Source organism: Mesocricetus auratus, unplaced genomic scaffold (assembly GCF_017639785.1).
Source record: "Mesocricetus auratus isolate SY011 unplaced genomic scaffold, BCM_Maur_2.0 Super-Scaffold_100019, whole genome shotgun sequence".
In the NCBI taxonomy this organism is placed as follows: Eukaryota; Metazoa; Chordata; class Mammalia; order Rodentia; family Cricetidae; genus Mesocricetus; species Mesocricetus auratus.
Window position 1 is genome coordinate 34,819,191 of NW_024429200.1, and position 22,034 is coordinate 34,841,224.

The 22,034-nt window shown below is 41.1% G+C and overlaps 1 protein-coding gene across 1 annotated transcript in view; it reads right to left on the minus strand.

The window, feature by feature from the left end:
- Positions 1-1,566: 1,566 nt before the first annotated feature.
- The window catches only part of Col1a2 (collagen type I alpha 2 chain), a 34,684-nt gene continuing 14,216 nt past the window's right edge, over positions 1,567-22,034 (minus strand). Inside the window, exons 20-52 of the mRNA XM_005082900.4 lie at positions 21,747-21,800; positions 21,516-21,623; positions 21,111-21,164; positions 20,901-20,999; positions 19,922-19,975; positions 19,358-19,456; positions 18,849-18,902; positions 18,335-18,388; positions 17,852-17,905; positions 17,522-17,575; positions 16,533-16,577; positions 15,322-15,420; positions 14,169-14,276; positions 13,459-13,512; positions 12,265-12,318; positions 11,468-11,521; positions 11,321-11,374; positions 11,133-11,240; positions 10,723-10,776; positions 9,887-9,940; positions 8,782-8,943; positions 8,030-8,137; positions 7,260-7,367; positions 6,846-6,899; positions 6,651-6,758; positions 6,471-6,524; positions 6,036-6,143; positions 5,507-5,560; positions 5,277-5,384; positions 4,719-4,977; positions 3,958-4,142; positions 3,052-3,294; positions 1,567-2,033 (exon numbers count right to left, since the gene is read on the minus strand). Coding sequence (XP_005082957.2) covers positions 1,887-2,033; positions 3,052-3,294; positions 3,958-4,142; positions 4,719-4,977; positions 5,277-5,384; positions 5,507-5,560; positions 6,036-6,143; positions 6,471-6,524; positions 6,651-6,758; positions 6,846-6,899; positions 7,260-7,367; positions 8,030-8,137; positions 8,782-8,943; positions 9,887-9,940; positions 10,723-10,776; positions 11,133-11,240; positions 11,321-11,374; positions 11,468-11,521; positions 12,265-12,318; positions 13,459-13,512; positions 14,169-14,276; positions 15,322-15,420; positions 16,533-16,577; positions 17,522-17,575; positions 17,852-17,905; positions 18,335-18,388; positions 18,849-18,902; positions 19,358-19,456; positions 19,922-19,975; positions 20,901-20,999; positions 21,111-21,164; positions 21,516-21,623; positions 21,747-21,800 — 3,066 coding nt within the window. The 3' untranslated portion in view covers positions 1,567-1,886. The remainder of the gene's footprint in view (positions 2,034-3,051; positions 3,295-3,957; positions 4,143-4,718; positions 4,978-5,276; positions 5,385-5,506; positions 5,561-6,035; positions 6,144-6,470; positions 6,525-6,650; positions 6,759-6,845; positions 6,900-7,259; positions 7,368-8,029; positions 8,138-8,781; positions 8,944-9,886; positions 9,941-10,722; positions 10,777-11,132; positions 11,241-11,320; positions 11,375-11,467; positions 11,522-12,264; positions 12,319-13,458; positions 13,513-14,168; positions 14,277-15,321; positions 15,421-16,532; positions 16,578-17,521; positions 17,576-17,851; positions 17,906-18,334; positions 18,389-18,848; positions 18,903-19,357; positions 19,457-19,921; positions 19,976-20,900; positions 21,000-21,110; positions 21,165-21,515; positions 21,624-21,746; positions 21,801-22,034) is intronic.

Genomic DNA, 22,034 nt, shown 5'->3' on the forward strand with positions numbered 1-22,034 from the left:
TTTTTTTTAATTGTGTGATTGGGTGTATTGACTTGTTCTTGTCAGACATAGAATGTTAGAGACATCAAAGGGAATGGTTTCCCACTCAGCACAGAATCACGAATTCCCCCAGTAAGTACAAGCACTGACTCCTTAGGAGGCGTGGAGTTGGTGGATGATGAATGTACGCCTGTACCTGAGGAACCACCCCAGTGCTCAGATTCTAGTGGGGGAAAGGCCTCAATTTAATGTTACCATTTGGTTAGTAGACCTTGCTAACTTTTCAGAGTCAATGTTAAAATTTTTCTCATGCTCAGGCTTTTGCTTTTAAACTAATTGAATCTCGAGATGACTTATAACAGGAGGCAAATATTACAATAACAATTACATTCTGCAACAGGGAATAAGTTCTAAATGAATCTTAACATTTTACTTGACACATTATTGTGTTTAAGTGTGTTAAAGATGTCACTGAAAGGTGCAGGGGGGGAAATGAACTTGATTTGTCAGGTAGGTGTTCTTGGTTCTGTTATCTGCAACTGTCTATGATGACTGACAGCGCACATATCACTTCTTAATAGGCATTGTACTCAATGCATCCTATTTAAGTGTGTGGCATTTTCACTGAGTATTTGAAACTGCTTTAGTTAGTAATACTAATTGTGTGTAGACCAAATTTCAGCCACAGTTACGAAATGCTTGCTGGATTGAAAAACAAAAAGTTTCTATGGACCTTTGCTTACAGAAAACAGAGATCAACAGCATCATGTTGCTTAGGTAATCACATATTACAAGCAGGACACATGCATCACAATGTACGAAAGAAATCTTCCCTGCCTGATCAGTCTGGAAGCAGACGTGCAGGTTCACAGGCTGAAGGTCATGAGCTCCAAGGAACACAGCAGGAACTGGGACTCAGGACTCCTGAGTCCTTCCTTGTTCTCTCTCTGTCTACCTTTTTGTATAATTTCTTCCTCATGAGGGACCCTAGATCTAATGGTTGGCAGAGTTCTATATTTACATTGCAAAGAGCATCAAAGCAAGGAATTTTACTCAATATTATTTTCTTTTGGAAAACCAAACATGCTTTATTTCATTTTTCACAATTTATTTAAACATCTCACATATACAAAATAGGTACAATTTAATTTTTCTGCTTGTCCAAGAAACAAGACTTCTTTGGAATTATGAAAAAGAGTGAAAATGAGGCTGGCAGAGAACAAATGCTGAATCTAAAGAAGAGAACATGTTGGGCAAGGAATCTGCACACCTTTAGTTGGGGCTAAGAAGGGATATAGGACTGCTGAATTAAAATTTAAAAACCCACACATTGCACCTCAATACGGAGGAATATTTCTTCTCTAATTCTTCTAGCACCATCGACATTCTTCAAGTATCTGAAATACTATTAATTAGCACCTTTGTATCGCAAGCAAAACAAAACAAGTACCTCAGTTCATGTCTGTCTGGGTTAATTCCCATCGAGGTGGTCTACACTCACAGCAAAGTGTCTTGAGGTAGTTTAAACCTTTGGAAGTCTGGGTTTTAAATTTCCCTCTGTGGAAGACAGTCAGAAGCCACAAGTGGTGCGAATGTTCATGTTATTTTTTATTTTATTTTTCAATTTTTATTCTGGTTTTCTTACAAAGGTTCACAATTTCCACAACAGGTGTCAGATTAAAAAAAAAAACAATACCACATTGCAAATATTTTGGGTAGGGGCCTGGGGAAGGGACTTAATTGGATCATATTGCACACTGCTCTGACCAGTCCTTCTCTCTTGCCCACTGTTTAAGATGTAGGTGCATAGAAGACATGGAAGGATTCAGCTTTCAGTTAAAAAAGGGAAGGAATGGCAAAGAGAAAGTTTTCAGGGTTTTCGGTTGTTTAATTTAGGTTGAGTTCACTTATTTGAAACAGACTGGGCCAACGTCCACATGGAATTCTTGGTCAGCGCCACCGATGTCCAAAGGTGCAATGTCCAGGAATGGCAGACGAGATGGTTTGTTTGTTTTGTATTCGATGACTGTCTTGCCCCATTCATTTGTCTTTTTCTGTTTAAAAAAATGGGGAAAGAAAAGAACACATAAGGGGGCATCACCTCTGCATCTGGCTTATATCGAAGGTCACAGTTTAGAGGAGCCACTGTTCGGCAGGCCCAGACTTTCCTGAAGATATGTGTCCCTGATTAAGAAGTTCATTGTTGATATCATTCCAGTGTCAAGGGTGTCTTTCAGGGGAGGGTTCTCACTTAGGTTAAGTTTCAAATGCATTTGGACAAACATTCCAGTGACATTTCTATAATATCATTTTTAAGGTGTGTGTATGGTGTGTGTGTGTTTGTGGAGAGAGAGAGAGAGACAGACAGAGAGAGAGAGAGAGAGAGAGAGACAGAGACAGTGACAGAGACAGAGACACAGAGAGAGAGACAGAGAGCTGGGTAGGAATGTAATAATTTTACATTTGAAATTTTAGTCTACTTATAGCATATTGTATAAAATAGGTTACATACTTTTATAAAGGAAACATTGTATAAAAAAAAGTTGAATGTAGACCCTATTCTAAGGTGTAACTGAAGCCTCTTAAACCTCAAGATGTTTTAAATTCTGGTATATGCTAATCTCTAAGAACTCCAAATATTAGCCGGGCGTTGGTGGCGCACGCCTTTAATCCCAGCACTTGGGAGGCAGAGGCAGGCAGATCTCTGTGAGTTCGAGACCAGCCTGGTCTACTGAGCGAGTTCCAGGACAGGCTCCAAAACAATACAGAGAAACCCTGCCTCGAAAAAACAAACAAACAAAGAAAGAACTCCAAATATTGAAGGGAAAGCAGTGACTGTGTGGGTGAAGGACTCAGCTTAGTATATCAGCGCTTCCTAGAAGGCAGTATGTAATCAGAATTCTTGTATTTATCAGAATTGCCAGATATTTATATGTATTTATAAAATGTATTTATAAAAAGAGGCCAATTAAGTTAGATTTGTAATTTGTTTGCTCATTCAATAGTTGAAGCTAGACCCCCTTACCCCACTTCCTGAAATAAATGCTCTCCCTACATTTTCCCATTACTTACAGAGCAGCCATCTACAAGGACAGTGTAGGTGAACCTGCTATTGCCTTCAGCAACAAGTTCAACATCATTGGATCCCTGTAGAATGACAGCTTTACTCAGGCGGCCGGTCTCCTCATCCAGGTATGCAACGCTGTTCTTGCAGTGGTAAGTGATGTTTTGGGATGCGCGGTTGGCTAGCAGGCGCATGAAGGCCAGTTGTGTTGCCATTTCCTTCGAGGTTACCCCTTCCATGTTGTATTCAAACTGCAGAGAAGAAGGTGACAATTCCAGGTGAGTGTAAGACTCATACTAAAACTCAGATAAAGGAAGTCTGTTATAAGCAGAAATGATGGAGTCATAGCCGGGGCTTAGGAAAAAGGTGCTTTTTAAGGATATTCAATGCACTTGTTAAAACCTCAGTTGCCTTAAGGGCCAGAAGATCTGTCCTGTGAGGGCAAGGTCATCAGAAAAGGGCACCCGCCTCAGTTATGTATTCCTGGGACTGTCCCTTCATTAGAATTAGCGACTGTGAGATGGAGTCAGACCTCATTCTGTTTCCTGTGATGTACTGAATTCTAGTGTTGTTCATAACATTGGTGGAAAAGTTTGATTAAAAATTCAGGGAGGCTGCTCACGTTCTGAAATGCATATGCATAGCTGGGGGGCTATCTGCTGGCCGTTGCACCTTTACATGAAATGACATTAGCCATTTCTCCAATGATTACCCATTAAGTCAAATTTGAATAATAACGTTGAATTAGATGGATGTGTCCAATCTTCTAATGTGCAATCTAGGATAGAATTGGAACTTATGAAAAGAGCAGTTTCTTTTAATAAGCCCATGTGGGTAAAGGACAAAGCACACATAATTAAAAAGCAAATAACCCTAAGAAAATCATATTTAGTAGAAGGAAGAGTATTTCATACCTGGCTGCCACCATTGATAGTTTCTCCTACCCAGACATGCTTGTTGGCCTGGGCATTGCTGTATGAGTTCTTGGCTGGGATGCTTACAGGTTGGGCCTGGATGCAGGTTTCACCAGTAGAGAAATCACAGTACACTTTGATTGCATCCATAGTGCATCCTTGGTTAGGGTCAATCCAGTAGTAATCTTTTCAGAAAACAAAACACCGCTGGTAAGCCTCTCACTAAAAAAATGTAGATTCTAATAATAGTTTGTCATTCATACTGATTCCCATAAAAATCGTTTTGATGCTGTTCCATCACCTATCCCACATTTAATGGGAAGAGGGCAACTCTGTTTAAGACTCCCCCTTTCTTTGTGAAATATCCAATTAGGATGTTTTCACCAGCTGAGTTAGGAGGATCACAACTTAAAGGTCTACTGTGACTGGAGTGAATTCAAAGCCAGCCTAGACAACTTAATGCAACCTTATCTCAAAACAAAATGTACAATATGGCTTGGGAATGTAGCTCTATGTTAAACACTTGCCTAGCATGTCTAAGACCTTCTATTGAACCCCCAGTACTTCAAGGAAACAAATAAGAAACTTAGGGGTGGCTGTGAGCTGGGGAAAGAAAATGATGTTTCGTTATCTGGGTATGATTTTTGACAGTGTGGATTTTAGGGGGCTCAAATACACTTTTGTTCTAGACATAAATGAAAACTGATTTTGGGGGACTCTGCTGTGTGAGGGATCAGTGTGGTTTGAATATGATGACCCACCACTGTTCCACTCCGGGTGACTAAGCCTTAAGTCCCTGCATGTGTGGGCAGGGTTCTTTCTAGAGCCTTCAGGAGTGAGGAGAGTCTCAATCTGGTTGTTGAGAGATTTCAGAGTTGCATCAACTTCATAGTCCTTGGGTCTGAGTGAAGGCTGTGAGCGAGGCTGGTCAGCTCTGTAGAAGTCTCCTTCAAAACCAAAGTCGTAGCCACCTCCACTAGCACCAGGAGGGCCAGGAGGACCTGGGGGGCCAGGAGGACCCTGTAAAGGTAAGAGTGGAAGAAGGGGCTTTCAGCCGATGATAGCAGCCAGTGCAGAGAGTTGCAAGATGTACTTCATATGAAAGCATGTTCCAATGCAGGAAGCAGAAACAAGTTTATGTAAATAAAGAACTTGATCTCAGTGAAACGGAGATGGATTGAAAGAGTCCATCCCATACAGACTGTTTATAAATTTCTTCAAGAGCAACTGAAATAGAACTACCCCCTCCTGCAAGCTACCAAAATATCCCCAGTATAGTCTAAGGGATGCCCTAAGCAATCTCTCCAAGTCATACTTACAGAGGGACCTTGGCTACCCTGAGAACCTCGAACACCAGCAGGCCCGACTGGTCCAGGATGTCCAGATCGACCATCTTTGCCAACAGGGCCAGAAGGACCAGCAGGACCCTACAGAAGAAAGGTACCAAGTCTTGTCAATGAGGAAAATCCCACAGGTGACAGTAGCCTAGGGCTCATTACCTGGGCAATTCTTTAGTTCAAGGGATGAACTTTAACTTTTATTCACTTACCCTGGGACCAGCAGGACCCACGGGGCCAGGAGCACCTTGGTCACCATGTTGGCCCTTTAAACAGAGAACAGAGAAAAATCATACTTTCAGAATACATGCCAGTAGATAGTTTTTTTTTTCAGATTGAATGGAAAACTTTAGTTTCAATGGACTCTGGATTGAGAAAATTGAAAATGTAAAGTGGGGCTCTTTTCTCCCATTATATCTATTATGTTCAATTATTTTTTTCCACAAGCTATTTCAACAGTGCAGTATTAGTCATCCCTCTAATTATATTTATTTTAAGTGGGGTTGAAGGACACAGTTGCCAGGAGATTTTAATATACGTATGTTTCTTTCTCCTTTAACCCTTCACTCCTTGTGTTGGGATATGAAATAATGTCCTCTCTGAGATTGGTGGAATTAGCTAGAGAATTGGAGTGGATATGGAAGGCAGGGCATTTTAAGGTATAGTGGACGTCTGAGAAAGGCCTTCTGAGCTGAAAGTATTCAGGTTAGAACTCATGAAAGGTGGTCAGATTTTGCTTACAGCAAGACCAGGAAGACCCTGCAGTCCATTATGTCCCTTGAAGCCAGGAAGACCTCTGGCCCCTTTGTCACCAGGTTCTCCTTTGTCGCCCCGAACGCCTTGAGGACCCTACAGCGAAAGAGACGAAAGAGAAAGAGATGGGTTCTACCCACTTTAAAACACTTCACAAAGGAGAACTGAGGCATGCAAAGGTCTAACTGGGCTGCCATCTTCTCTGGTCATCTCCTTTACCTGAGCAGTCTATAAAGGACTACATCTTTATGACTAACTAATACAAACAAGCAGTGTAGACTTAAAATCAATAAAATCATCTGGATCATTTCTCAGCATGGACTAAAATCCTGAAGTCTAGCCTGTATATCATCTATTGTCTAAGTAGGTGGCTTGGAATTCTTCTTCTTCATTCTTAAATGTTAATTATCACCATGTACATACACTAGGACCTCTTGGACCAGCAGCACCAACGGGACCAACAGAGCCAGCAGGACCCTGTGAATCAGAAAAGAAGAATAGAACTCATTAACTAGGCTGAAGATCCTTCTCCTGATGATCCCACAGCCCGCAAGTGTGGAGACAGAGGGAAGTCCACGAGGATAACAACATTTACATACTTACAGGTTCACCACGGTTTCCATGCTTCCCAGCAGGACCCACGGAACCATGAGGACCAGGGGCACCTGCAGCACCAGTAGGACCAATGTTGCCAGGGTAACCACGCTCTCCCTAGCAGAGGCAAACGTGAAGCTTAGCATTGATCTGTTAGCGTTTTAATCACTCTTAAATCAGGGAAAGATGAAAAAGCATACTGACCTTGTGTCCAGGTTGACCATCACGACCTGGGGCACCATCGCTGCCAGGGTTACCCTATGACAATACCATGCAAATTAATACTGGCGAGGTCTGCAGTGCATTAGCCTCACTGCCTCTGCTACTCTTTCTTCATTATTCCTAGGTGTTCAGACAGCTAAAAAAGATAGGAACAGGAACCTCCCAATTTAATTTTTTAGAGGTATTTTAAACATTTGGGTCCCAATTTAAACTATGATAGCTAAAAGTCATTTCCAAACCCAAGTAATTCCCAAAGATACATCAAAGAAAGATCATTATGTGGAGAAGTTGTCTATCTAGTTTAGAAACTCAGGGCATGAAACCCCATCTCAACTAGAAGTTAACATACAGTGAAATCCTGCTTGGTTTTATTTACAAACCAAGTGTTACACTCACATCACGGCCAGCTTCACCAGGGGCACCATTAACTCCAGGGCTACCCACAGCACCAGGGGGACCACGGGCCCCAGGAGGGCCTGCGATGCCCAGAGGACCAGGTTCACCCTAGAGTGGCAGAGAAGATAAAATAACATCACTATCATAAGAGGGAATGCTAACCTCATCACCCCAAACAACCTCCAGGGAATTCTAGTTTAGAGAGAAGGTAAATCAGATGTAGATGGGTCACAATATGGTTGGAAGCACCACTGGTGTCCCCTTGCTCTGTCTCTACACCTAGAGGGTCATTTGTCAGATGTGGTTGTGTAAAAGGGGGCTGGGTGGGTCTGATGGCATCCAACATCCTCAATAAAATTAATTCAAGAAGTTGATAACTTCTGGATAAAAGATGGTTCCTAGCTGCTGTCAAGTATAGGGTTAAGTGGAATGATTCATGGACTTCCAGAGACTCATTCTTCCTGCCAGATAAACGATGCCAGAATTTCACATTGCAGAGAAGTAAATGCAATTAGAGCTTATATCATTCTTAAGCGTGTAGAAAGAACAAAAATCATTCTGCATAATGTTAAGCTGTGTCTTTATAGTGTGTGTCTAAGTAAGGTAGTATTAAAGCTTCCCAGAGAAGTGACATGTGATCTGTATAAAGAAAATGCCATGAATAAAAATCTTAAGTGGAGTTATTCAGTGATCAATCTGTCACTTTGAAGTGGCAGCTTTTAAAATCTTTTATTATGTTAATGAGAACCAGAATGGTGTCAAACACTTACCAGAGCACCAGCAACACCTGGTAGACCACGTTCACCTCTAGAGCCAGGGAGACCCAGAATACCAGGAGGACCGAGGAAACCCTGAGGACCTGGGGTGCCAGGGGCTCCCTAGATGAGAGAAAAAAAAACCCATCTCATAATGCACATTAGCTCGGGGACTGTGAAAATGAGGGATGCTGGGTTTAGGAACAGGCCAGTGTCTTGCGCTTGGTGTGATACATCCTTGGGTGCCTTTTCACTGAAGATCACTGTAAGTTTACCTTACGGTGTGTATATATATGTAGTTGAGGTTAACATAGCCATTCACAAAGGGGTATCTAGTTCTTATACACTCTATGCAGGGAAGCAAATTTTGATCTTGACTTCTAAGGTCTGGCGCAGGCACCTTGCAGAGCCGCGGTGACTCTGAACCAGGAATGTTTAAATCAGCACCAGCTGAAGTTTGATTAATTGACAGAAGGATGGCCACAGCAATAGGATTCTGTTCTGATTCCTAGGTCCCCTGAGAGCAGAAAGAGCTGTTGCAGCGAAGCTGCATTCCCTCGACCTCTGTTATTCCTATTATGAGCTTTCAGCACATCTGCTAACACCATGACACCTTATTGTGTGCTGGACCGGTTTCTTGGCTCAACCGAGCTCAACTTGAGAGCCTGCATTACTCACTAATAGATATATTCCACTTGAGGATTTGTAAAGGGGCTTTATTCTAACTCAACATAAGTATTGAGAAAAAGGAGTTTGAAATCACTTACTGTAGAACCAGGTTCTCCAGAGGGACCCTTTTCACCAGCAAATCCAGGGGGACCAGAGGCACCTGTTTCTCCAGTTCGACCAACTGGACCTTGGTCACCACGAGGACCACGGACCCCTTCTTTACCAGCAGCACCAGGGGGACCAGGAGGACCAGTAATACCCTATGATCAAATGTACATGGTCATTTGTTTTCTATTTGTTACAAAACCGGAGGGGAGCTGCATCACTCTTAGATATTAGGAATCAAACAATGTCACTCAGAAAAATAATAGTTCAGTCATTTTTGGAAAATTTAAGATTCTCCTAGGTAGAAGCAATTCCTGCCTGTAACAAAGCAAATTGATGACGCAGAGTCAGCAGCAAATTTCAGTAATGAAGGCAATACATCTTATATCACTGGTACCCTGGCATATTGGAATCAGAACAAAGAAGAGACTTAAGTCTCAGCTGTAAATGAAGGGGACTTTGGATTCCTGCAGACCATGCCCATTTCTTCTTAAGCAAAGCCAAGCCTGGCATTCTGTTCATAGCTGAGGAACTGCACATGCTCTTGACTAGGTTTAATTAAATGCCTACATGGAATGAAGATTTTTTTCTGTTATGAATCTACAAAAGATTCCAAGGAAATCAACATCTTTGCTATTTCTTTTTTCCTGAAACTGTAACTGGAATACTTAATCTTTGCTAATTAATTAAATTCTCGTGAGTCCTGACAGGAGGGTCTGGATAAGAATTAAATTAGAGGCCAAACCACCTTTAAATTCAGGAACAATTACCGCTTGAGAATCAGGCAGAATGCTAGCTATAAAGGGTAATTAGATAGAGAAATATCAGATATGTGACCAAAGTTTCTGTTTTTTTTTCTTTTAAACAATCATGCATTCAAAGGATGCAGGTATTTACACAAATCACAGCTACTAAAATTGATTTTTAAAAAATAATTTGTAATGATTTTGCCTTAATCATTCATCAAAGACGCTTTTAAATCAGGAAAGTACTAGCAAATATTAATAATTTGTTTTGATAGTTTTTTTCTAATTTCCTACTAGAGGCCAGGTCTTATGGTAAGTGTAAATGAAGACATGCGTGTTATGATGGACTTACACTGGGTCCAGGGGGTCCAGTCCGTCCAGCAGCACCAGGGAAGCCAGTCATACCCTAAGAACCAAGCACATCAAAACTCCACAGTCAAATCAACTGCAACAATTAGAATAAGATAGACATTTTTCTCTTTGGAAAACCATCAGGAGACTAGAGATGGACCACAGAAGAGGTAGCATTCAACCTTCAGGTGGAGGGCCACTTAACTAGGGTCTTGAAGGCTGTCCTCTACACATTTATCAGATGCTACTAGTTGTAAATGCCCATATTTTACATTAGAATTGATGGTACATTTTAGGATGCTAACAAGTCATCTGATAGTAATAAGGGAGAAGATACTTTTCATTATGATATATCAATGTTTATTGACCACTTGGCTGGGTGAAAGGGAAAGGACACTAGAGAGAGAAGTGCTGTTTATAGATGGAAGCATTAAATACTGACTAAAGGGGTGAAAAGTCAGAGGAGTTCATTCCTGGGGATCACTGGGCTTCTGGAGTTGTGATAATCCAGGAAGGGGAGGAGACTTGGTCAATCAGAAGAAGGGATACATCAGCAAAAGGATAAATGATACAAAAGAAACGCTTTATCTATTTCCCAATTAAACTGCCTATGTTTGTGTTTATTCCCTTGAGTGAGACAGTAGTAACATACGTGACCCTAAATTGCTTTGGAGCTTGAGTTAATGGCCAGGTTGCTGACTTTAATCTCAGTACTGTTTAACTTCATAAATTTTCTGACTGGAATGAACATGACTCTCAAGCAGCCCCTTAGCATAGCTCAAATTCACCAAGATCCTAAACCTAGTATGTAGCTAAGAATCAACTGTAAATACTCACAGGGGGTCCTCCATCACCACGACCTCCAGCAGGACCAGGTGGGCCATTTGGACCCTAAATGCAAGCAAGAAGGTGGCATGAAATCACAAAACAAGTAAATTTTACAAGTGTTACTCTTGTTTTCAGATAGACCATTGTCATCTATTTCCTCTATCCTTGGAGAAAATTTAGAAACAAGACACCATTATCTATGACATATGAAGTACATGTTCTTTTCTTGGTATTAACACCCTATAGGTTACTAAGAAGAAAAACAAGATATTTACAAAACTTTCAAATGGTGTTTGAATGGGGATTATTTAAAAAAATGTCTTTTATCTGGAATGCTTAGTAGATAGTAGGCACCTAATGGCCACACATTGGATTATGAAAATGTTTGGGTATGTCGGACAGCAGTGAATTCAACTTACAGATGGCCCAGCAGCTCCAACAGGCCCAGCAGGCCCAACGACACCATTTTCACCCTTAGGTCCTTTGGTTCCCTTCTCTCCTTTAGCACCAGGTTGGCCAGCAGCACCCTGTTGGAAGAACAGCAGTGAGCACTGGCCTTCTGACTCATGGTGATGTTGTCAGATCAATTGGTTTCTGTGATACTTACAGCAGGTCCAGCAAATCCATTGGGGCCAGCAGGACCAACCTCACCACGTTCACCCTAGGTAGAAGGTAAAGATGTTACATTCACAGTTTTGGGCATGTCTGTAAACCATAAAATATGGGTATCCAGAAAGCTCAGATTTCTACTTACAGGGCTACCTCGTGGACCAGCTGGACCAGAGGGACCAGCAGCACCAGCTTCACCCTGTAATGTACCAAAGGCCAGGGATGAGTTACTTAATGCACCTCACAGAGACGGTGGGAGGGAGAGAGGAAAGCAGCAGACAGAAGGCCGTTTTAGAGTTTGCAGTTACCTTGGAAGAGACTAATGCATATTTCAGAGAATAAAATGAGGTGAATTCTTCCTCTACTTAAGACTGGATTCATTTTAAAAGGTGGAGTGGTATTGGTTGTTCACTTGCAGAAACACTATAAATCAGTCCCCATAATACCAGGAGGAGGACATTTTAATTTTTAGATGGACACAGGACTGATCTATTTGCTGCAATCTTTGCAATACAATAAATAAGGTCTATTTTAAATGGACTGTTCGATGTGAAATGGGAACACTATGTATTTTATTGATTTTTTTCCTTTTTGCAATTGAAGGCTTTGAGAAGGCTTAGTGCATTAGGATGTTGTTAATGGGCAACAGGGAAAGTCTTTAAAACAAATGGTAGAGATTAAGGTATAGATCAGACAGCTGGCAAGTCCATAGGCAGGGAAAGCGAACACCAAACAGGGGTATTTGTTTCTTGCTGCTCTCTCACACCAGTTAGGTCCCATTTATTTATTTATTTTTATTTTTTATTTATAGGCTCAGCCAGAGAAATAAATAGCTGAGGCCCTCTGGGACTAGGGCAAGCAGGGAATTTTAGATAGTTCTGTCAGCTCAGAGACCTACAATTCAGTGAGAATGTATATGACTAAGTTCAAATGCATGCTTACCCGGTCACCTGTGGCTCCAGCAGGACCAGGGGCACCTACAGCACCAGGAGCACCCTAGAGACAAAAAAAGAAACAGGTCTGACTGAAAACTATACAACATCCAGATTGTACTCTAGCCTGCTCCTCTTGAAGTGTCAAACACATGCATTGCACACTGTGGTAGGGCCTCAAGAAAGCTCCCGAGGCCCAGCAGGATGATTCAGTAGGTAAAGGTGTTTGCCGTCAAGCCTGATGACCTGAGTTTGATCCAAGGGACCCATATGATAGAAGGAGACAAGCAACACTCTTGCCTTGTCATCTGATCTTCACATGTAGCCATTGTACTGGCACACAATGGACACACACACACTCAATTCCTAATAATAATGAAAAAAGAAAGCCCCGATCCATGTTGGCGCTGTTTATCACTGTCCCCCCCCCCACCTCTCCACCCCCTAACTACCCATCCCCGGAAGTCACCTCAGGAATAAAGCCCTACAGAACAACTGAGGAAAGAGCTGGATAAAGATTATGGAAATGTGAAAGGTCAGAGCAGGAGCAGGGGTTGGGAGTTCTGACTTCTTTCATGCTTGTAAAATTCCCCCCGAGGGAAGCGAAAAAGCAGCCTTGTTTGGAACTGTGAGACTGAGTCACTCAAGGCAAGAAGACCAGGAATGTGTTACAGTGGGTTATCACCTTGGAGGAAGAGGTGACAGAGCAGACTAAGAAGGAAGTGCCAGAGTGCTGGCAGCTCAGTGAAGATAATTATGCTTCTTCAGGGTCATCTGTGACACCTATGGTAGTCACAGCTAATCTCTCAGGGCAGGCAAGTGGATAGTAGGGCATTGTTGTGGGTTGTGGCTTTTTAAAATGCAAGGGAATTGTTGCTTCTCTAAAAGCCTTATTACCACTTAAAACAGGCAATCAGTGTTCCTCTGAACCTACAGCTTTTGGTGTGCAGCTTAGAGGTTGCATATTGAACACAAAAGGGGAGAAAAAGTCAAGATGGGATTTTTCAAAGGCATGTAATGTTTAAAATTCCTTTTGGAGCACATAAAATGATGTTATTAGTGATCTAACATGTAATGGATTGCAATTTTACTAAAACTGAACTCCTTTGTAGTTCTGCTTTAGAAATTTGCTGAATTCAAACTGAGTAAAATATAAAAGCAGAATTTAAGCACAAACAAACATTACAAACAAGATTCTACTCACACGAGCACCATCTCTGCCAGGGTTTCCAATTTCACCTCTGAGTCCAGTTTCACCCTGAAAGTACAAAGCAAGAACCACATTTGGCATTCTGACTAAGTTTTTGAGTGGAAATGAACTGTAAGTGCTTTTTACAGAAGTTTCTATAATGTCTGCCATCATCTAAGAATTTTAGTGTTTTCCAATTTCCTACTACTCTACAGGACATTGAATGAGGAAAACAGTATGAGTAAACTCATCTCTTAAGGTCCCTTTCAGATTATGATTCAAGATTAAAAATAAATATCCCTCTGATTCATAACGAAGCAATTTTCAAATTGATGAGGTTGGAATAGCAAGGCAACATGGCAATGGGCTGTGATGCCTGGTCCCTCTTACAACATAACGAATGCCGTAGCACGGTTGACAGCTGTTCAATATAGCCTCCTCTATTAATTAGGGCAGGATGAGGCATTATTGTTAGTGGCATTAAAATGAGCCTCATGTATTACTCAATGCCATCTGCTTGCATGAAATTCCATGGTAGCAAGGAATTTTGCTGGATTAGTGAGTTTAGACATGAGTAGGTGCTAGGTGGCAGAGGGAAAGGCGCATAGATGTCAAAACACTACCACACCACCTGCTAACGATTGGAAACAACAAGGTATCCTTGCACAGCCTTCTTGTCTGGGATTCATGGACATGATGCATCAAGGTCCAACACTGACAGGTACCTTTTCTCCCTTGCCTCCAGGTACCCCAGCAGCGCCCCTCTCTCCTGGAAGACCACCAGGACCAGAGGCACCAGCAGTTCCTGGAGCTCCAACTGCACCAGCTTCACCCTGGAATCAAAACATGTGAAATCAATTATTTCAGTAGCAAAAGAAGAAAGCAAAGACTCCAACTCTTGAAGAATTCCAATTTAAACACTTAATAGATGGCATTCTCGTCTGTGTAGAGTCACAAAGGAGAGCCATTGAAGGGAGGAAGGATGGGACAGGGGGCTGCTATTAATGACACGATGACTAAAGAGAGGAGGGCAGAGAGTGGGTGGCTGTTATTCTTCTACAGCCTGCATCTTGTCCTCTTAAGGAAGACAAGCACGCAAAAGGAGAAGACAGGACAATGGAAAGGAGAGATTGAAAAATATTTGCCCACAGCCTTTACAATGACAAGTCTCTTAGCCAAGGCAAGTGACATGGAAAGGGACCTCATCAACTGGGAGGTGATTGTCTCTATAAGAGTGGGACTGTGCCTTCCATTTTTATATTAAGCTTTACAATTCTCTACACATAAAACCTGTTGGCTAGCTACTGAGATGAATAGATCCCTTTGAAAGCACCACTGAATGTCACCATACCCCTTTATTCTCTTCCCTCTTACGTTGCTTTCATTCTCCCCTCTAATACCCTTCCACATAATGAAATAGTTTTTTTTTATACAACTCTTTACATTTTTTTCCCCTTGAAGGTAAGATGGGAGACATTCAAGTTGTTTGGTTATCAGAAATGTGTAGTCTTATCTTTTTTAAAAACCTAAACTAGAAATGTACTTTGGAAAACAAACTTGTAGACTTGTGCCTTTGGGGTAAAGCAAAACTATTCTCTAGAAATGTAAAGGATGGTTCTAGATTTAAATAAAATCATAAACGGTGTAATCAGAAAAGGGCAAAAATCATACTAATTCCCAGAACAAAGATTTTCCTCCATCTCCAAGTTATCTTTTGGAATAAATAACATTAACTGGAATCATTGTTAATAACTGAGATATAAGCCACTATGCAACTGGAAATAAATAAAAATTTGCAAAGACAATTGCTCTTCCATCAGATCTACTTATTCTGGAACACATGGGTCCATTCCATCTGCCTGTAGATGATAGTTTTACCTTGTTTCCATCAGGCCCTGGGGCTCCAGAAGGACCTCGGCTTCCAATGGGACCAGAAGGGCCAGCGGCTCCACTCTCACCTGGGGGACCACGTTCTCCCTGGAAGACAGCAATTAGACATCACTCTCAGGCACTTCCTGCACATCCTTATTTGCTCAGAGTTTTAGAATGAGCTACGACACATTTTTAGTAAATGAACATTTTTTTTTACTTCTCATTTTTCTCCTTGTATAATGAAGGGAAGGTATGAGATAATCTTTGAGATATCATATACTTCTAATATTCTGGGACTTCGATCCACAATTCGTTGCTTTGGAAACCTTACAGTTTGGAATTCATTTACTTTTAAGGGGACAGTCTTTTCTGTGCTACACCCACAGGCAAGATCAGATGCCAGTCAAGCTTAGTAGTCAAAGGGGAAGATTATGGGGCTTTAGTTGAATGTCTATGTCATGAGCAGATAAGATTATATTCTCATATCACAGCCACCTCCACAACCTCATGTAGTAACGCTGCAACAGGATATTAAACAGAGGTCATACATGAATACAGGTGTTCATTTGTGTCTGTTTAGCTGAATGCCTCCAACTTTGCATCTAATCATCACCACAACTTGACATTTTATGACCCTGAATATTTATCCCATAGTTCCACATTACAATTATATCGAAGAACCTTGCTCTAACTTTGTTCTATGGTACTTTTGTTTTGTTTTTTTTAAAATTATCTTCTGGCTTCCTAGATATGTGGTAACTAGCAACATAATGGGATACTTTGATTTTTTACAAAGAACACTCCAATCATTCTAGCTATGCTAATATGCATAGAAAAATGAGTAGTTTTCCTCCATAAAACTAGAGTCATGTATGAACTTAGCTTTAGATTCTCAACACCAACACATCCTATAAATATGCACTTAGATCTTAGGTATTACTTTTCTTGGCAACTGTAATAAGTACAGCAATTTGTCTATATAAGTCATCTACTATAACACATATATTTGTTTATTTATGTTTTGTAACATAAGGTTGTTGTATAGGAAATATTAGCAACTAACCAGAAATTTTTACTATTCACTCAGAAGCCCAATGATATATGGAGGAGGTTAGGGATGTCCTTTAAGGAAGGCCATCATGGTCTTAGAGACAAGCACTACTTCTTTTAAAAACATGTTGTCAAAAATTAATGAAACTTAACTAAGTTACACTTACTCTTGGACCAGCAGGACCAGGGAGACCAAATTCACCAGGAAGACCCTAGATAAAAACATAACAGGAAATGAGTCATGAACCAGTTGCTTCTGGTTAAGGTTTCTAAAATATTCTGAATTACAAAATAAAGCTGTATGGGCTCTGTTCAAATAATGCTTGGAATACAGGCTGCACTGTATAACAAAACCTTTTGTGTCTGTAGAAAGACACAAGAAGTGATTACCACAGCTATCAAAGATCTGTCTGCTCCAGACCTGGGATGAAAAAAATTTGTTTCCCATTATTCGGCTTACTATCTTTTTAAAAAGTGACAAAGCGGGTGTCTCCTTTTATAATGTGATAAGTAGTAACAAACACAGCCAGGCATTGTACATTTTAGCTATATAACGGACTGCCTTCTTAACAGAAATTATCATACTCTGTACATTACCTAGTTAATTGTATACCCATGCGTATCTCTTTTATTACTGACCAGCTGTCTCTTTAATGTGGCCCATTGTTGACAAAGGAGACCAGGCCACAGAATGTAACTAAATTGAGGCGCATTCATCACAATTAGAGAAAATGACTCAGAACTCACGCTCTGATTGTGGATAGCAGTGTCATGTTTGAATGCCAAGAAAAACATTAAAAGCAATTTTTTCAGGCTCTGGTTTGATAGAAAATCAGTGCATTTACATTTTCACTATGGAGAAGGAAATAATGTGTTTTTTAATATAGCAAAGAACACACAAAAGTAGGGCTATTATATGAAATAGTCAATAGGTTTTGCTTTCATATTGTGGTGTTTCAGTCAATCCATAAAATAAGGCAATTCGAACAAAATATAAATAAGTTATTTCATTCGCTTGTTCAACACCAACAATGTAGACTTCTGTAATTAGTGTGTGAAACACAGAATTTTTGTATTGTAATTAGGCGGCAATAGGGAATTTACAAAGTAGGAAATGCTTAGATTTGATCAAGCCAACATCATGTAGTTTACTCACCCTTTCTCCTGGCTTGCCGACTTCTCCAGTGGTACCTGAGGGGCCAGGCAGACCCTAAATGAAGAGACATAAAAATCTCAATCTTATGGCCACAGTGATTTTAGTAATTGGGCTTACAAAGGGAATAATATGAACACGGACACTACTATGTGTTGTTAAATCACTCCAGAAAAAGTTTGCTTTGAATAATTGTGCCCTTTGCTGGAGTTCTGCAGCCATGTTGTGGGAGGTGGTGTTGACTGTGTGGTGGTGGTGGTGATGTCAACGCTATAATGAACTGGGCGGGAGCAATGTGTTTAGAGTCAGAGTCATTCATGTTTGTCGACTCACCTGGAAGCCTGGAGGACCAGCAGGACCCTGTTCACCTTTACCACCTTGGACACCCTAAAAGTGACGGAAGAGATAGCACTGATGTTAATGCCTGCCTCATTGGCATCATTAAACTGTGTTGATGTTGAGAGTCTAAAGCCAAATTCATGAGCCCAGTTACATGAAGGAAAAACTACTTATTTGTCTATTCATATTAGCGTAGCTACACTGCTTATGGCGTCTTATTTTTAATCAAAGTATCCCATTGCATTGTTAGTTACCACATACATAGGAAGCCAGAGCTAATTTCAAAAACAATAGTACCATGAAACAAAGTTAGATCACATTGATGTCAATGACAGAAGAGATAGATAGCGTTGATGTCATTGACAGAAGGGAGAGCACTGATGTCACTTTGCTGTCTTAACTATGGAAAGAAGAGCTACTCTGAAGGACTAGGCTTTCCTTTGCTTCAGTAAATGACAAGAAAGGGCAAGTACACACCTGGGGTCCAGGAGGTCCCTGGGCACCATTGTTTCCATCAGGACCTGGAGCGCCCTAAATGAAACAGAAAGGCTCAGGGTTACACAGGAGTTAGATAGCTTGATCTGTTTCAAGGCACCTTGCAAGCTAATTCTTCAAGACAAATTTAACATTTTAGAGTTAAAATAACTCATTGTGTCACCAAGTGCTAAATGCTGCCAATTAACTTCTGATGTAGCTTAAGAGAAGCCTACAGATAGGAGGCAGTTTACAAAGGACAGAGGATACGAGCACATATCCACAACCTCTTAATCACAATACGAATAAAATAATGACTGGATGCGTCTGCATCTTTGAATAGTATGTTCTGATTTGTAGTTGTTCACTGTCTTTTCTGTGTAGTTTAAAATACAGACATTTCAGCAAGGCAAAAGGGCCCTTTGGATGCCTTTTGGAAAGTAACAATGGTACCAGAAGGTAGTCTCAAACAAAACATGTTTTTGGGAGTGATTTCCCTCTACAAGTCAATACCTACCCGAGCACCAGCAAGACCAGGATGACCTTTCTCACCAGCTTTGCCAGGATCACCCTATTAAAAAATTATATATACATAAACATACATATGTATCTACAGTGCATGTACATATGCATATACAAAGCGAATACAATGGAGGCATTGGAGGGAAAGGAGGCAAGGGGAAAATGATAACAATAAAAGATGGCAATTTCGAAGTCTTGATTTTGTTGTTTGTGTGTACGTTTTGCTGACATTTCTCAGCTTTGAATTCACCATCCAAGGTATGCTCCAACACTGTGAAGCTCTGTCCAGGAAGGACTGTTTGTGGAGGTGTGCAACTCAGGTAGGTTTCCCCAAGTGTCTGAGGCCTCAGTGGAGGTTAGGATTTAATGCAATGAATGCCCCACAGCTTTCTTGTGTTGAAATGACCTGCCTTGAGGTAAACTGCTGGGGACCAGGAGAGAAAATTCGACTGTGGCTGAGAGGTAGGAAGTAGGTATTGAGGGAGGGGAAGCCATGATCCTTACAGAGGGGCCTTTGGGTCCAGGGAATCCAATGTTGCCAGCTTCACCTCTCGGTCCCGCTGGGCCAATTGGGCCAGGTCTGCCATCAATGCCAGGAAGGCCCTAAAACCAGAGTTTCAAGGGTACTTGTCATCCCTATGGTTTCCTGTTATCAAGCTTATGGTGTTTTCTAGTGATGAAACAAGGTAGTGTTCTGAGCGCACAAAGCTTCCACTACAAAGTGTCAATAAATTATGATTCCATTCCCTGTTCTAAATAGGGTGTCAGTACACAGACAGTCAGTTCAATCTCATATCTATGTGATTTGCCCCCTCTTCCTTCCCTTTCTATCCCCTTGTCACCGTGCTTCAATTTCCCCAGTCATGGTTCTCTTATCCCTTCCCTGCTTCCAGTGCTGCATCCATTTAGACTCCATAATTACAATCTATTACCTTCTGTTCCCAGAAGATGTAGAGGTGGCTGATATTTATTTTCAATGTATTCATGTATAAATAAGCTACAAAAATAGACTTGATGAGGGTGCAATAAGTGTTCTTGAAAATGTAATGGGAAATGAGCAATGCTTACCACAGGTCCTTCTTTACCAGCTGGGCCAACGTTTCCAGGAGACCCAGGAAGACCCTACAAAATAAATAAGGGTCCTTTGGCATTGGTACTTTAGCTCCCACACTCAAGGCTCTAATTAATTGAAGTCTCATACGGCACTTTCTCCTCACATTTTGTTTGTAGCTGAGGGTGAATCATTAGAGATACCAGACTAGCTGTAAAGTATGAAAAGAATTCTGAAATATTTCTTCTATTTTTTTTGTGTCTCCCTTTGTATTTTATTTTGTGCAACAGATCCATTGATAGGTAGCAAAAGAAACAGTTAAGCATCATACTGTATGGGCGAAATGTACCATGCTATCTACTCCATCTTAGGAAGAAAACAAAAACTAATACTTTTGGAAAGCAATTTCCAAGGTGGGTTTTTTATTACTGTATTTGGTGTATCCTTACTACTTGTTTATGTTACAAAATTATACAGTAGGTATTCGCCATTAAGAGATAATGGATCAAAAAGTAATTGATTCCTTTGCTATGAATTTGAGTATCTCTGGATCAAAAGATCACTCCTCTAGGGCTGGTATGATGCTGAATACATTATAGCATTTTATGATTGCTGGAAAAATTCGTTTCACTTATGAATCTAATGAACTAGTAATGTATAGCCTTAATACATTTCATGAATACCTTATATAAAACTCACAACTTAAGATAAAAGATACATGCCGATGAAAGAACCAAACTAATTTGGATATTTTAAATTAGATCTAGTTTTCCAAAACTTTCATAGTCACTGATTCAAGTGACACACAGGAAACCTATGAACTAGCCAAATTCACAGAAACTTCTATGGGTAAAGTTGAATAAAAAAGGCAAACATGAGCAAGCCTACTAATAAGTTTACTTTAGATGCTGTTATTGTTATCATCAGTGATAAGCAGCCCTTTGAAGAAGGCACCAATTCCAAATAGGACTTTGTGATGGGTCATCTGAAACTTACTCTGGGACCCATGAGACCAGGCTCCCCAGGACGACCAGGATCTCCATTAGGACCTCGGACTCCAGCAGGACCACTTGAACCACGATTGCCAGGAGGGCCCTGTTAATAGGAGAGGAGCTGAGTGTGGAGGCTGGTAATATAATCCTGAGGACACAACCAGCACCAGCATTGACAAGGTCCTTCTTGGTAAGTAAGTGAAGGACAACTTACCATGACACCAGCTCTACCATCAGCTCCAGGAAGACCACGAGAACCAGGGCTGCCCTGTAGGAAAGGTCATGAGGCAGCAGAGGATTAGAGAAGCCTTTGAATGTCACAGGGTAGAGTTTACTAACACGGGGCATGATTTCTTCTAAGAGGATGATGTCGGTGCACCCCAAACCAAGATGTCTTACTCAAATGCCTAGGGAATGCACAGATGAGCATCCGGCAAAAATAGGTCAGCATTGTTTCCAGACCAATTTAATAACATACCAAACTGAGAGTCACTAATTTAATAAAACAGATGGAAGACAGACGCTCTTTCATCTAGGAAATACACACAGAAATTCTGACTGATTCCCAGCCAAGGGGTGGCATGACGGTCTTGCTGTGTCTGGAGTATTTAGAACTTACTCTTAGGCCAGGAGGCCCTCCAGGGCCTGCAGATCCAGGCTCACCAGGGGACCCTCTCTTTCCTTCTTCACCACTGGGTCCAGGAGGACCTTGGGCTCCAGCAGAACCCTGTTTAGTAAAAAAGAATAAGAAGAATAGGAAAAAATATTGTTACATCAGATATAACAACTGAATTTGGATTGTAAACCGGTAAGGAGCAATTAACAAAATTGTGCTTATGAAACCACTTACAGGCTCACCCTTGTTACCAGTCTCTCCTTTGGAGCCAGCTGGACCCGGTTCACCCTAAGATCCAAAAGAAACAGTGGTCAAATGACAAAAGTGTGTCAACAATTTCTAGGGGCAAATCTCTTGCGATGCTGAAGATTAAGTCATCTAAAAATCCATAGGGAGGAAAATGGTAGTGATGAAGGAGTAAGACTCACACATGGGCTTCACCTTTTCTATCTTTTCACGAGCCTCTAAGCTAGCTGAAGGGGGGTGACTGCAGGCATGGGCAGAGGAGGGCTATGCAGGGAC